This window comes from Dromiciops gliroides, chromosome 2, assembly GCF_019393635.1.
Source record: "Dromiciops gliroides isolate mDroGli1 chromosome 2, mDroGli1.pri, whole genome shotgun sequence".
NCBI lineage: Eukaryota > Metazoa > Chordata > Mammalia > Microbiotheria > Microbiotheriidae > Dromiciops > Dromiciops gliroides.
Genome location: NC_057862.1, coordinates 650056676 through 650070936, shown reverse-complemented (window position 1 = coordinate 650070936; position 14261 = coordinate 650056676). Strand labels below are relative to the sequence as shown.

At 36.8% G+C, this 14261-nt stretch overlaps 1 protein-coding gene across 1 annotated transcript in view; it reads left to right on the top strand.

The window, feature by feature from the left end:
- The window catches only part of FANCA (FA complementation group A), a 100249-nt gene that overhangs the window by 48167 nt on the left and 37821 nt on the right, over window positions 1-14261 (top strand). The window contains exons 22-25 of the mRNA XM_043984738.1: window positions 8998-9105; window positions 11596-11729; window positions 12128-12198; window positions 13996-14095. Of these exons, the coding sequence (XP_043840673.1) occupies window positions 8998-9105; window positions 11596-11729; window positions 12128-12198; window positions 13996-14095 (413 nt within the window). The remainder of the gene's footprint in view (window positions 1-8997; window positions 9106-11595; window positions 11730-12127; window positions 12199-13995; window positions 14096-14261) is intronic.

Sequence of the window (14261 nt, the reverse complement as noted above, 5' to 3'; positions counted from 1 at the left end):
AGAATCCATTAGTCACCTCCTGAAAAATCCATAATACAAAAATTCCCAGGAACATCAGAGCCAAAATCCAGAGGTTCCAAGTCTAAGAAAAATATTGTGAGGAGCCCAAAAGTTCAAGTACTGATGACCTACAGTCAGGATCACACATGACTTGGCGGTTACCTACTGACGGTGGGAGAGCTTGGAATATGATATTCACAGAAGTAAAAGACAAAGGTTGATAAACAAGAATAACTTACCCAGCAAAAATAAATATATTCTGACAGAAAAAAGTTGACATTAATGAAATAGAGAATTTCCAAGCATTCCTAATGAATATAAATACAACATATTTTGCAGAAATGAGGACAAATTAGATATTTATTAGTCATTTGTAAGCTATGCCAATATAATAAAAATGACAGTGCTATCTAAATTAATTTACGTTTGCAGTAGAGCAAATTATTATCGAATTACTTTATTGAACTAGAAAAATAATAGCAAAATTCACCTAAAGAAACAAAAGGTCAGAAATATTAAGGGAGATAATGGAAAAAAAGTAGGAAATTAAGAGGGCCTCGCAGTAGTGCCAATCTCAAATTATATAGCAGTATTTGCAAATGGTTGAAAAATAGAGAAGCCAATCAGGGACAGATTGGGTGCATAACATACAAAAATTAGTAAACAAAGTTGCATAGTGTTTGATAAACCAATAGTCACCAACTACTGAGGCAAGGGTTTATTATTTGACCAAAAAAAAAATTCTTGGAAAACTGGAAAGAAGAATGACATAAGTTAGGTTTAAACCAACATTAAATAGTATATAACAATGGGGCAGCTAGGTGGCGCAGTGGATAGAGCACCGGCCCTGGATTCAGGAGGACCTGAGTTCAAATCCAGTCTCAGACACTTGACACTAGCTGTGCGACCCTGGGCAAGTCACTTAACCCCAATTGTCTCACCCCAAAAAAATAATATATAGTATATAACAAGATATACTCCAAGTAAAGGTATAAACTGGGATAACCTCTAGCCATTCTAGAATACTATTTGGAACTAAACTGTACTTGCCCTTTGACACCATGATACTGCTTCCAAAGAGAGAAAAGGAGAAAAAGATTCTGTATGAACAGAAATATTTAGAGCAGATCTTTTTAAACTGGCAGAGAACTGGAAATTAAGGAAGTACTCATCAATCAGGGAATGGCTAAACAAATTATGACTGATTAATGTAATTGAATATTATTTGCAAAATAAGGAATGATTTAAAAGATAGTTTCAGGGAATTTTGGGAACACTTGTATGAATTGATAGAGTGAAATAAGTAGAAACAGAAGAACTATTTATACAATAATGGCAACATTATAAAGAAAAATAAATGTGGAAGACATGAAATTTGATCAGTTCAGTGACCAATCATGATCCCAAAGGACTGAATTCTCCTGAGAGGTAATGGTCTCGAGGAGCAGAATAAGACATATATTTTTGGACATAGCCAGTTGGTGGATTTGTCTTGCCTGATTATATTTGTTACAAGTATTTTTTTCTTCTCTTTTTTAATGCAAGTTGGAAGAGAATTGAGTAAAGAGGGGGATTAGCAATTTCCTTGTTGGAAAAGAAAGAAGAAAGTACATTTGATGTGCAGTATATTACTTTCACAGTTTTCCTGTCTTGCTTATGTATGCTTTCTTCTGAATTCTTCCTTCTCTTCATTCTAGAAGAATATTTGATGCTCATGGATAGGCCATAACAATATAATAAACATGTCAATACTATCATAGTGAATTTATAGTTTTCATGCAAAAATTAAAGTATGAAATTGATATTTTATAGTTAGATAAAATAATTCATTTGGAAGAACAGAAGATCTAGAATATGAAGGGAAATGATGAAAAAGTAGGAGTTAAGGCAATGATCTCAAACTATATTATAAAGCTGCTGTCATCAAAACCATTTGGTATTAGTTGAAAAAATTTTAAAGTAGATCAATGGAAAAGATGAGAAAAAGAAAACCAGAAATATTTGAACTCACTAACTCTGTTTAATAAAACCCAAATTGTAGATTTCCTAGGAAAGAACTTCCTATTTGGTAAACTTTTGGAAAAACTGGAAAGCAGTCTGGCAGAAATTAGACTTAAAACAACAATTTAAAATGGAGATGTGAGCTGAATATTAAAGATTACACTTAAAAAATTACAAGAGTAGCATATACCTTTCATAGTTATGGATAAGGAAAAGTGTTTAACCAAACAAGGGCTAGAAACACTCAAAAAAGATAAGGTAGGCAAGCTTTGATTACGTGAAGTTAAAGAGATTTTACAGAAGAGTTAATATGTCAAGTATAAGAAAGGAAGCAGTTGCTTGAGGAAAGAAAAAATCTATCTGATTTCTTTAATACGGGTTTGGTATCTAAGCAATTGCTAAGCGGTTGTCTAAGGAAAAAAATCTCAGATATCTAATAAGTGTGTGTGTGTGGATACACACACACATATATTCATATTTGTGTTCTTTTTATTTATATGTATCTATGTTATCTATGTATATATATATATATATAATATAGAAATTTAGAAATGCATTTAAAATTTTGAGTTTCAAATTCCCTCTAGCCCCTTCCCCACCCATTGAGAAGGCAAAAATATGATACCCGTTGTGCATGTAAAGTTATGCAAAACATTTTTAGCCATGTTGAAAAAAAGGCAAGGAAAAATAAAATATGCTTCAATCTTCATTCACAGTTTATCAGGTCTCTCTCTGGAGGTGGATAGCATTTTTCATCATGAGGCCTTTGAAATTGTTGTAGATCATTGTATTGATCAGAGTAGCTAAGTCTTTTACAGTGGATCATCATTAGAGTATTGTTGTTACTGTGTACAATATTCTCCTGGTTTTGCTCACTTCACTCTGCACCAATCCATATGTTTTCCTTATATGAAGGTTTATCTGAAACTACTCCCCCTCAACATTTCTTTTTTTTTGTTTTGTTTTTTTGTGAGGCAATTGGGGTTAAGTGACTTGCCCAGGGTCACACAGCTAGTAAGTATTAAGTGTCTGAGGCCAGATTTGAACTCAGGTACTCCTGACTCCAGGGCCAGTGCTCTATCCACTGCGCCACCTAGCTGCACCCCCCCCATCATTTCTTGTACCACAGTAGTATTCCATCACAATCATACTCCTTAACTTCTTAGCTCCTCCCCAGTTGATGGGCATCCCCTCAATTTCTAATTCTTTGCCACCAGAAAAAAAGCTGCTATAAATATTGTACAAATAGGTCCTGGGTGTTGGACAAGATGGTCGTGCCCTTAACAGTAATAGGGAAGTTGAGAAGTGAGGTGGACTTTGGGAGAAAAAAGATAATGAGTTTGAGATGTTTCGAGGACATCCGAATGGAAGTGTCCAATAAGCAGTAGGTGATTTATGGTGAGAGCTCAGGAGAGACACTTAAAAAGTTATCTTCTTAGAAATGATCCTTGTGTTTTTTCTATTTTGAGGTTTTTCATCATTGCTCTGATTTTTCTCTTATAACATGACTAATGCAGAAATAGGATTAATGTTATTATGTATATATATATATATATAACACCTATTATTGTGTGTATATATATATACATACATATATATATATATACACATATATACATATATATATATATATAACCTATATCAGATTACCTGCTCTCTAGGGGAGGGGGGAGGGAGGGGAGGGAGGGAGAAAAATCTGAAATTGGAAAGCTTGTATAAACAAAAGTTGAGAACTATCTTTACATGTAACAGGGAAAATAACTAAATAAATAAATAAATAAATAAAAGAGAAATGATCCTTGACCCCATAAGTGCTCATGTGATCATTATTTTTTTGGATGTTAACGTTATCTAGCTAATTTTTACAGAATCTGAAAGTTTGAAGGACTCTTGGAGGGCATTCATTTTAGTCCAAGAATTTTCTCTATAGCTTACTTAAATAGTTGTTCAGCCTTTGCTTGAAGAGTTGGCTTGGTGTAGTGGATAAAGTGTTGGGCTTGGAGTCAGGACATTTTGGGTTTGGATTCTGTTTATAGTGCTTTCCAGTTTTGTGATCCAGGACAAATCCCTTCAATTTTGTGCACCCTAGTTTTCTCATCTGGGAAATGAGCATGTCCGAGTTGCTGGCAGTTCTAAATCTGTAAACCTAGGACTTTACTCAAGAAGGGAACATGTTCATTCCTGGAGTAACTTGCATCATATTTGGATACTTCTGATTGATAGGAAGCTTTTCCTTATATCCATTCTGAACTTATTTCTTTGTAGCTTCCACTACTTGCTCCTAGTTCTGTGCTTCAGAACCAAGCAGAACGAACCTCTTCCATGTGAGAGCCCTTCCAATAATTGGACACAGAAACCATATTTTTCCCTAAGGTCTTATTCTCCAAATGGAATGATCCCAAGGCCTTTGCTATCCTGTTCACCTTCCTCTGGCTACTCTCCAGCTTATCAGTCCCTTAAAATACTGATTCCACAACTGAATGCTTTTTCCAGATTGGATCTCAAGGGCAGAAGATTGCATCCTTTCTTCTGAACACCGTTGTTTTGTTGTTCAGTTGTTTCCGTTGTGTCAGACTTTTCATGACCCCAGTTGGAGTTTTCTTGGCAAAGATGCTGGAGTGCTTTGCCATTTCCTTCTTCAGTTCATTTTACAGATGAGGAAACTGAAGCAAACAGGGTTCAGTGACTTGCCCAGGGTAACATAGCTTGTAAGTGTCTGAGGCCAGATTTGAACTTACGTCTTCCTGACTTCAGGCTTGGTGTTCTAACCACTGGGCAACCTAGCTGCCCTGTTCTGGACACTTTCTTTTTTTCTTTTAAGCTTCTTTGAATGTAACTTGTTAAGTTTCCACACCTCCATGTCAATTTCTGCTTTGCCTACCCTCTCTCTCTCTCTCTCTCTCTCTCTCTCTCTCTTTTTTTTTTTTGTGGGGCAGTGAAGGTTAAGTGAATTGCCCAGAGTCACACAGCTAGTTAAGTGTCAAGTGTCTAAGGCTGGATTTGAACTCAAGTCCTCCTGAATCCAGGGCTGGTGCTTTATCTACTGCGCCACCTAGCTGTTCCCACTCCATCTTATAAATAGAAAATTGACTTTTTTGACTCCAAGTGCAAACCTTTTTACATTTATCCATATTACATTTTATTTTGCTAGTTTTGGTCCAACATTCTAGCTTGTCATGCCGTTTTTTGATACCGATTCTGCTATTTGACATGTTAAATAGTTTTTTGTTATCCGTCAGTTTGATAAGCAGTATATCCATACCTGGTGCAAGTCCTTAGAAAATGTTAAATCTCATAGTACCAAGCACAGATCCCTGGGGCACTCTAGTAGAGCTCTCCCCTCCGGTTGATATTGAACCCTTCATCTTTGGATCTAGCCTTTCAAAAAGTTACATATCTTCCTATCTGTACTATTATCTAGGCCAGTGGTGTTAAAGACATGGCCCACAACCCTTCTGATTGTGGCCAAAATCAGATTAAAATGTAGGGGCAGCTAGGTGGCACAGTGCATAGAGCACCGGCCCTGGAGTCAGGAGGACCTGAATTCAAATCCAGCCTCAGACACTTAACACCTACTAGCTGTGTGACCCTGGGCAAATCACTTAACCCCAATTGCCTCACCAAAAAAGAAAAAAAAGAAAATGTAATTGTGATTATTAGGTTATTATCTCAAAAAGATCATTAAAAAGGGAAAAGGACCCATATGTACAAAGATATTTATACTCTTTTTGTGGTGGCAAAGAATTGGAAATTGAGGGAAAGCCCACCAATTGGGGACTGGCTAAACAAGTTTTTGGTATATGAGTATAATGGAATACTACTGTACTATAAGAAATGATAAGCAGGCAGATTTCAGAAAAACCTGGAAAGACTTACATGAACTGATACTGAGTGAAAAGAGCAGAACCAGGAGAACATTGTACACAGTATCAATAAAATCATGTGATGATCAACTGTGATAGATTTAACTCTTCTCAGCAATACAATGATCCAAGATAATTCCAAAGAACTCATGATGGGAAATTTTCTCTACATCCAGAAAAAAACCTGTGGAATCTGGATGGAGATTGAATCATACCGTTTCTATTTTTTGTTGTTTTCTTTTTGGAGATTTTTCCCTTTTATTCTAATTGTTCTTTCACATGATTAATGCAGAAATATGACCCAAAAAAAGGTGATTGGGAAATATTTAACAAAACAAATAAAATACAATAAAGCAAAGATAATATTACATTTTAAAACTGTCCATATGAAGCCTGCAGGTATGTTTATTTACAGAATATTGGCCCCCATTTCTATTTGAGTTCGATACCATTGATTTAACTTTTATTTCCATCTTTTCCACAAGAATAACCTGAGGGACTGCATAAAATGCTTTGCTAAAATATAAACAAACTCTTCTGCATTCCCTTGATTTGTCCATGTAGTAATCTGTCAAAACAGAAATGAAGTTATCCTGATATGGCTTGTTCTCACTGAAGCAAGCCCTGCTGGCCCTTTGTCATCGCAGCTTATTCTTCTAGATGTTAACTAACTGTTCTTCTAAAAATATCAACAAGGTTGCTAGGAATGGAAGTCAAACTTACCAGCCTGGAATTTGTAGATTCCATTCTTTCCTTTTTAAAAAAAAAATAATAATTGCGTTTACATAGCACTTTAAGGTTTGCAAAGCACTTTATGAATATTATCTCATTGGATCCTCACAACTTTCTGAGGTAGGTGCTATCATTATCCCCATTTTACGGATAAGGACTGAGGCACAGAGAGGTCCATCTCCTTTGAAAGATCATTGACAGTGGCTAAGGAATCACACCACTCAGTCTTCGAGAACCTGGGATGGACATCATAGAGGCTGGAGACATAAAAACATCAAAGGCAGCTTGGACCTCGCTTATCATCTTCAGTCTTAGCTCCCTATTGGCTATTTGTGTTTTTTCCTTTCCAGTTGGAAGATCATGTTCCTTTGCAGAATAAAGAAGCAAAATAAAAGCTGGATTACTCAATAGAACAGGTTCTGCTGTCTCTGCATCTGTTTTCATTAATCCTGCCACCCCTTTCCCCCATATGCAGGGGTTTTTTTGTGTTTGTTTTTTTTGGGGACGGGGCAATGAGAGTTAAGTGACTTGCCCAGGGTCACACGGCTAGTAAGTGTCAAGTGTCTGAGGCCAGGTTTGAACTCAGGTCCTTCTGAGTCCAGGTCTGGTGCTCTATCCACTGTACCACCTAGCTGCCCCCTCCGTATTTTTTTTTTAATTGTAAAAGTATTTTTTTATTTTCCAGTTACATGTAGAGATAGTTTTCAACATTTTTTTTCATAAGATTTCTAGTTTCTAATTTTTCTCCCTCTCTCCCCCCCTCCCCAAGACAGCAAGTAATCTGATATAGGTTATATATTTACAATCACATTAAACATATTTCTGCAATAGTCATGTTAGAAGAATCAGAGCAAAAAGGAAAAACCTCAAAAAAGAAAAACAGCAGCACCCAAAACAAAAGAAATAGTATGGTTCAATCTCCATCCATATTCCACAGTTCTTTTTTTTATTTCTGGATTTGGAGAGCGTTTTCCATCATGAGTCCTTTGGAACTATCTTGGACCATTGTATTGCTAAGAAGAATCAAGTCTATCACAGTTGGTCAACACATAATGTTGATGATACTGTGTATAAAGTTCTCCTGGTTCTGTTCATCTCACTCATCATCAGTTCATGCAAGTCCTTCCAGATTTCTCTGAAATCTGCCTGCTCATCGTTTGTTACAGCACAATAGTATTCCATTATATTCATATACCACAACTTGTTCAGCCATTCCCCAATTGATGGGCAGCCCCTCAATTTCCTATTCCATCACAAAAAGAGCAGCTATAAATATTTTTGTACATGTGGGTCCTTTTCCCTTTCTTATGACTCCATATGGTTTTAAACAAATTTTTGCTGTCTTTTGCTCTTCTTGCTAACCTCAGTTCCTTCTGAGCTATAGCACTATTAGCAATAAGTTTATCTTGCCACACAGATATCTTGATAATTGAAATCTCCTGGATCTATTTCCCAAATTACTCATCTCTTTGTCTTGAGTTGATCTTTCATATATGCTGATGATAATATCACTTCTGTTTCTACCTCTGTTGATCTTCACCAAAATGTAGCCCTCCCATCCTTCTTTACAGGATTTCTTTTTTTTTTTTTTTTGCGGGGCAATGGGGGTTAAGTGACTTGCCCAGGATCACACAGCTAGTTAAGTGTCAAGTGTCTGAGGCCGGATTTGAACTCAGGTACTCCTGAATTCAGGGCCGGTGCTTTATCTACTGCGCCACCTAGCTGCCCCCTACAGGATTTCTTGACATGAGTATACCTACTTAATAGACAATGCTACTCTACCCTCACCCTGTCTTTCTCCATCCTGTTTATTTTGAATAAGGTATAATAATTTTCCAGAGCCATGAGTCAAAATTACCTCCTTAGTTTAGGATTTCTCATATGATGTGCATTTTATCCATTCTTTTTGCATAGTGTGTAGACATTTGAGGCCATGAGTTCTCTTGCTGGATGCTCTCTTCTTTTAGTTTCCTACGAACTTTTGGGCTGCACTACCTCTATTTTTTCTACATTGGAGTCATTCTCTGGTGTCAAACTTGGTGTGTATCAGTAGTTTCTTCCTTTCTCTTTTCAGTTCACAGCTCTTTTGATCGGCTTTTTAAGCTTCTAAGCCATTAGATTCTTATCAACTCTTGTTAAAACTCTCTCTTTTTGGCCAAAAGTCTTTTGTTGCTGCATTTTATATTTTTTTGCCTGTTTTTCTTTGTATTTTAGGTTAGAGTAGTCAGTAGTTCTTGATTTTAACTATGGATTTTAACTATGTGTTAACTTCTATTTTAAGTCCTTGTAAAGTTGTTGTATTCACATATTTTAAAAAATGAACCTTGTTGATGTAGAGATATTTGGGATGTTTTAAATTAATTAGCAATTAAGGATACATAACAAATTTCCTTTTATGTAGATCAAGTAATAAAAATGGAGACTGGTAATGCTGGAGAACCACTGGAGCAGTTAAAAAGCAAATTAGAAGATCTGAGAACCTTAATAATCGACCCTGTCAATTATGATGGTGAGATGGTAGTAATTAGATTCCTTTAAAATATCTGTCTTTAAATGTGAAAGTATTTGAAGGGATTATATCAACTATAACTGGAAATTGATGATTTTATGTCTTGGGTTTTTTAATATAATATTCTAGGGAAAATGATTTTGAATGAAGTAATTCAATTCTCTATTGTGCCCTCAGAACTTTTGGGCTATTTCTTTTACCCTTTAAGCATACTATCTCTCCATTTCTTTAAAACTTATGATTCAATTCTCTTTTCACTTGGTTTAAGGATAACAACTGATTTGGGGACTAGAACATGTTAGTGATACTGTTTTCCAGATAAGTGATAAAAGCTGGATTCTGTTCAGGCTGTCACAAGTCTGTGATGGAAGATTTTTTTTTAGACAAATCATGACATCCCAGTCAAAAAGGTTCTATTGGCTGAGGACACTCAAGGAACTTTCATAAGATGCTTATAATTTACCATCCTAAGTGCACCAAGCAGCGTTGTGGGATGTCAAAAATAGAGCCTCACTGCCTGGAAGTTTCAACCACACCTACCACTAACTGTTATAATCAGGGTAAAGTCTGTTTTTTCCCTGTATATTGCTCAACTTTCTATAAAATCTTAATAAAAATACTAACCTAGGCCTTAGATATTCCACTGGAATTGTAAAGCACTCAGTATTTGCAAGACATGCCATCAAAGTCAGCCAGGAGTTCTTAGATACATCTCATAGGGAGTCTTATTATGAACTGTTCTAAATGTGAAATTGACTTTCTTTTTTTAAGAAATTGACTTTCAAGGGGCGGCTAGGTGGCGCAGTGGATAAAGCACCGGCCCTGGATTCAGGAGTACCTGAGTTCAAATCCAGCCTCAGACACTTGACACTTACTAGCTGTGTGACCCTGGGCAAGTCACTTAACCCCCATTGCCCCGCCCCCCCCCCCAATTGACTTTCTAAAACAAAGAAACTGGATTTTTTGTTGAGAGAATTAAACAGGTTTTTAGTATGAAATTGATCTCAAAGAGTCTTTGAGGAAGCTTTGATAAAGTTGAAAGTTAATTTAATGACTTGAGAATTTATCATATAACTCTAAATAGGCGGGTCTTCTCATATTCATTGCTTTGCATTGCAACCTAGTATCCTTTGAAAGGAAATTATTCATTTTTAAAATAAGTGTATAAGACTACACCTTGGGGCAGCTAGGTGGCGCAGTGGATAGAGCACCGGCCCCGAAGTCAGGAGGACCTGAGTTCAAATCTGGCCTCAGACACTTAACACTTACTAGCTGTGTGACCCTGGGCAAGTCACTTAACCCCAATTGCCTCACCAAAAAAAAAAAAAAAAAGACTACACCTTGTATTTTAGGATTGAAGTCTGAGACTATGTTAAAGCCAAAAACATGTTGACAATTCAGACTACCCTTTGTTTAAAAAGCATTTCATCATTTTGGTAGTGCAACGAATGCCTGAGTTAGAACTTGCTATTACAGGAGTAGCATTGTCTATTAAGAAGGTATATAAAATTTCACATTAATAGGACATTTGTCTTCTGCTCAGGATGCGTATTTAGCTAATGGCCGAGGTTGAAAATCTTTAAGGGGGATGGATGATTGGTTTACTATTTCAGATAAAAAATGGAAGGGTTTATCTGCTAGGTTCATCTGGTTAGGCCATTCATTAAAAGATAACAAATTATTTCAGGCTATCTTGAATAGGGCAGCTACTTGATGGAGGGGAAGAAAGTTAGGAAGACCTAAGTTCAAATCCTGCCTTAGACATTTACTAACCATCTGACCCTGGCCAGTTTCAGTTTCCTCCTCTGTAAAATGGAGATGTTATGGCACCTATGTGCTTGGCAAACTATACAAATGCTATTGTTATTATTTCGGGTTTACCCTTATTCCCCTCAGTGTCAAGCTTAAATATGTATAACTCTTGTGCTTGCATCATTAGGGTCACAATTGCTCACTTTTTTTTAATGCTTTATAGGTTTTACATAATACATCACAACTCTTGGTATTGCAAATATTATCCCCATCTTACAAATAAGGAAACTAAGGCTCAGAGGCATGTAATTTGGCCAAAGTCTTGTAAATCTTCTGATTACTTGCAAATCCAGAGCCCTTTCTGTTACTCTGCACCTACTTTTTGCAGTTTGAAATAAGCTCTCACCGCTTTTACTGGTTTAAGGATATTGGTTCTGGCATACATCAGAAGAGGGAAAACAATACATTCTAGACTAGCTATAAACTCTTGGAGTGTTCACCGTATTACATTTAAGTGGGAACACATTGAGACCAGTTGGAACTAGACATTGTAGACATACTTAGCTGATCCATTGTTCCCTTTACCTCTAGATAAGTAAAATTATATGTTAACTAGAAAAGTAAATTGATGTCAATAATAAGTATATTATTTTTCTCTTGCTTAACCTTTCTACTCATCATCCCAATCCCTTCTCTTTTTCCCTTTCCTCTTATCTTTGAGGTTCTTTCCACCTGCAGCTTTGTCTGCTCAGATTGCAGTGATCTCTGAGAAACTGAAAGTTGTTCTGGGAGACAGTGATAACAGTGGAATTGATGCCTCAAGGATTCACATTAACTTCCATTCTCTAAAACTTGGGCAACAGGAACAGAAAGTGAGTATGAATTAGCTCAGAGTAGAGAGGATAGATTCTGGGATAAGGAGATCTGTGCTTATGAAGGGTATTAAATGTGTTGGGCTTCTCTTAAAATTGTATTTTGCTGGACAAAGGATTTATCTATTAGGTTTGTTTTTCAGAGAGTATATACTATTTAATTCAGTCAATTAATATTTACAAGCACGTGTCTTGTTCATTCTTGAACACAGAGTATTCCTGGAATTTGAAAACAGGTTTCCTTGGAACTAGTTTTCTCTGTACCTCCCACTAGCACATTTTGTATTCAGAGTTACATTTCAATTTTGTGTAAGTACTATAATATTATCTATGATGTAATATCCTGATATATGGAACCTATATTTCCAAAATGAATGTAAATATATTTTTTGTCTTAGGTCACTGATCTTTTGCTGACATCTTTTTGCCAAAACCTAATGGCTTCTTCTAGATTCAGTCCACCTGCTGAGTAAGTGTGCTGCTTTCTCTTAAGTTTTGAAATAACTTAATGGGTACCCTGACTATTTGATAACTTATTTTGTTACAATAATAGCTAACATTTATACAATACTTTATAGTTTAGAAAGTGCTTATCATATCTACATTATCTCATTGGATTCACACAACTCTGAGGTAGTTGTCATTCTATTTTAAAAATTAGGAAACTGAGGCTTAGTTTAAGTGACTTGTGATGGTCACATAGCTAGTGTCTTTGGCAGAATTTGAACCCAGATCTTCCTGACTCCAAGTTCATCACTCTATCCATTGATTCTAAAAGGTAATAGAAATAAGCCTTTGTTTTCCAATTCTCATTAATGTTTTCCAAATAACTGAATAGCAGTTTGATGCTATCTTGGGAAATTTCAGTAAAACTGTCAATCTGATTTTCAATAGTTCACTGTTCAGTGTCCTGTTAGGCTGAGGCTGCCAGGAATCACAAAGTCTTCAAGCTTATTAATATTCTTTAGGTTCCCAACATTAGTGTCAGAGTTTGTGAGGCATCCTAAGTGAAACCTCCCAGTCCTCCAGGAATTAGATCAGTCTTTACTTTGCTTCTTAATTGCTGAAAGAACATTCTTGATTCAGGTTGCAAACCTCTCCTGAGGCAAGGAAGAGGTTGTTTGTGGTGTGGGCTTGGAATGAGCCAGAGAGGTATAAAGGCTGCTGTGTTACAAAAATGACTGTGATCCTTTTCTGTGTCTGCATCTCAATAGCAGTTGGAATAGTTGTGGGTAAGGCTCTGTCGGTAATAACTACAGGGTAATAAGAACAGGGATTTATTTCCAAGGTCAGTGGATGAATCTGCGCTTTAAAGGAATCCATGCTTGCATGTCTGACCTTTCATTAGACTATTGGAGGCCAAGGAGGAACTTCCTCTACATAAGATGTGGCTAGAGTCATTTTGGGACTGGACTGAGATTTTTCTTTTTGACACAGATCTTTCTCATAGCCCTCTCTTTGGGTTGCTAGTTTAATTTTATTCTACTGTAGGTTATTTAGTGTCATTCAAATATGTAAAAAATGATTATGAAGTCGATTACTCCATGGTAACATGGCTCTCAGGTAGCCTGACCTAGAGAGCCAGCCTCATTCAGACCTATTTTCAAGTTCTAGCTCTGACATCTAAGAGTGGCCTAACCTTGAACGAATGCATCCCTTAACCTTTTTTTTTTTTTTCGGGGCTATGGGGATTAAGTGACTTGTCCAGGGTCACACAGCTAGTAAGTGTCAAGTGTCTGAGGTCGGATTTGAACTCAGGTCCTCCTGAATCCAAGGCCAGTGCTTTATCCACTGCGCCACCTAGCTGCCCCCTCCCTTAACCTTTTGCTGCAGTAGGCCCCTCTGTTAGACTTAGGTATATAATAGTTACTGTCCTGCATTGATAGGTGCTTCCTCCTTTAGAATTCCTGACCCTGATGAAATCCCAGCTCTGGCCAAGAGGAGGAGGGGTATTTTGAAACTGCTCTTTCCTTAAGCCCATGCTGTCCACGTTCATCTTTTCAGTCCTTTCTCTTTTTTCCAGAGATTTTTGTAGAGCATCTTTTCTAAGAAAAGCCTGCTGGAGTTTCCTGCTAATCTTCTCAATACCATTTCTTGAACTTGAATGCTAAATGGCCCATTTCAGTGAAGTATATTAGTGCAAGAGTCTTAGGTTCATAAGAAATCACCTTTAGATAGCTTACCAGTACCTTTTTACAGTGGAGGTTAAAGTAATTCAAACAGCTATCAATACAAATGATCTTTTATAACATTTGTCTCTTTGCAGGCAAGGCTCCTGGCCATCACTCTTTGTGAAGATGATCTGTGGACACAGGAATCTCCTTCCTGCATTGCTTGCCAGGTGCTGCCAACTTATTTACCACCAGGTTAGGTTTCCTGACTTGATAACTCAGTGTCCCACCTCCTACAAAGTAATTGTTGAGCCCCAGATGCCTTGGGGTCGCACACTGAACAACAGGTTATTCTTTGCCATGAGAATGGAGAATTGTCATCCACTAAGGGAATGTGCTTATGCGATGGAAGATGACTAAT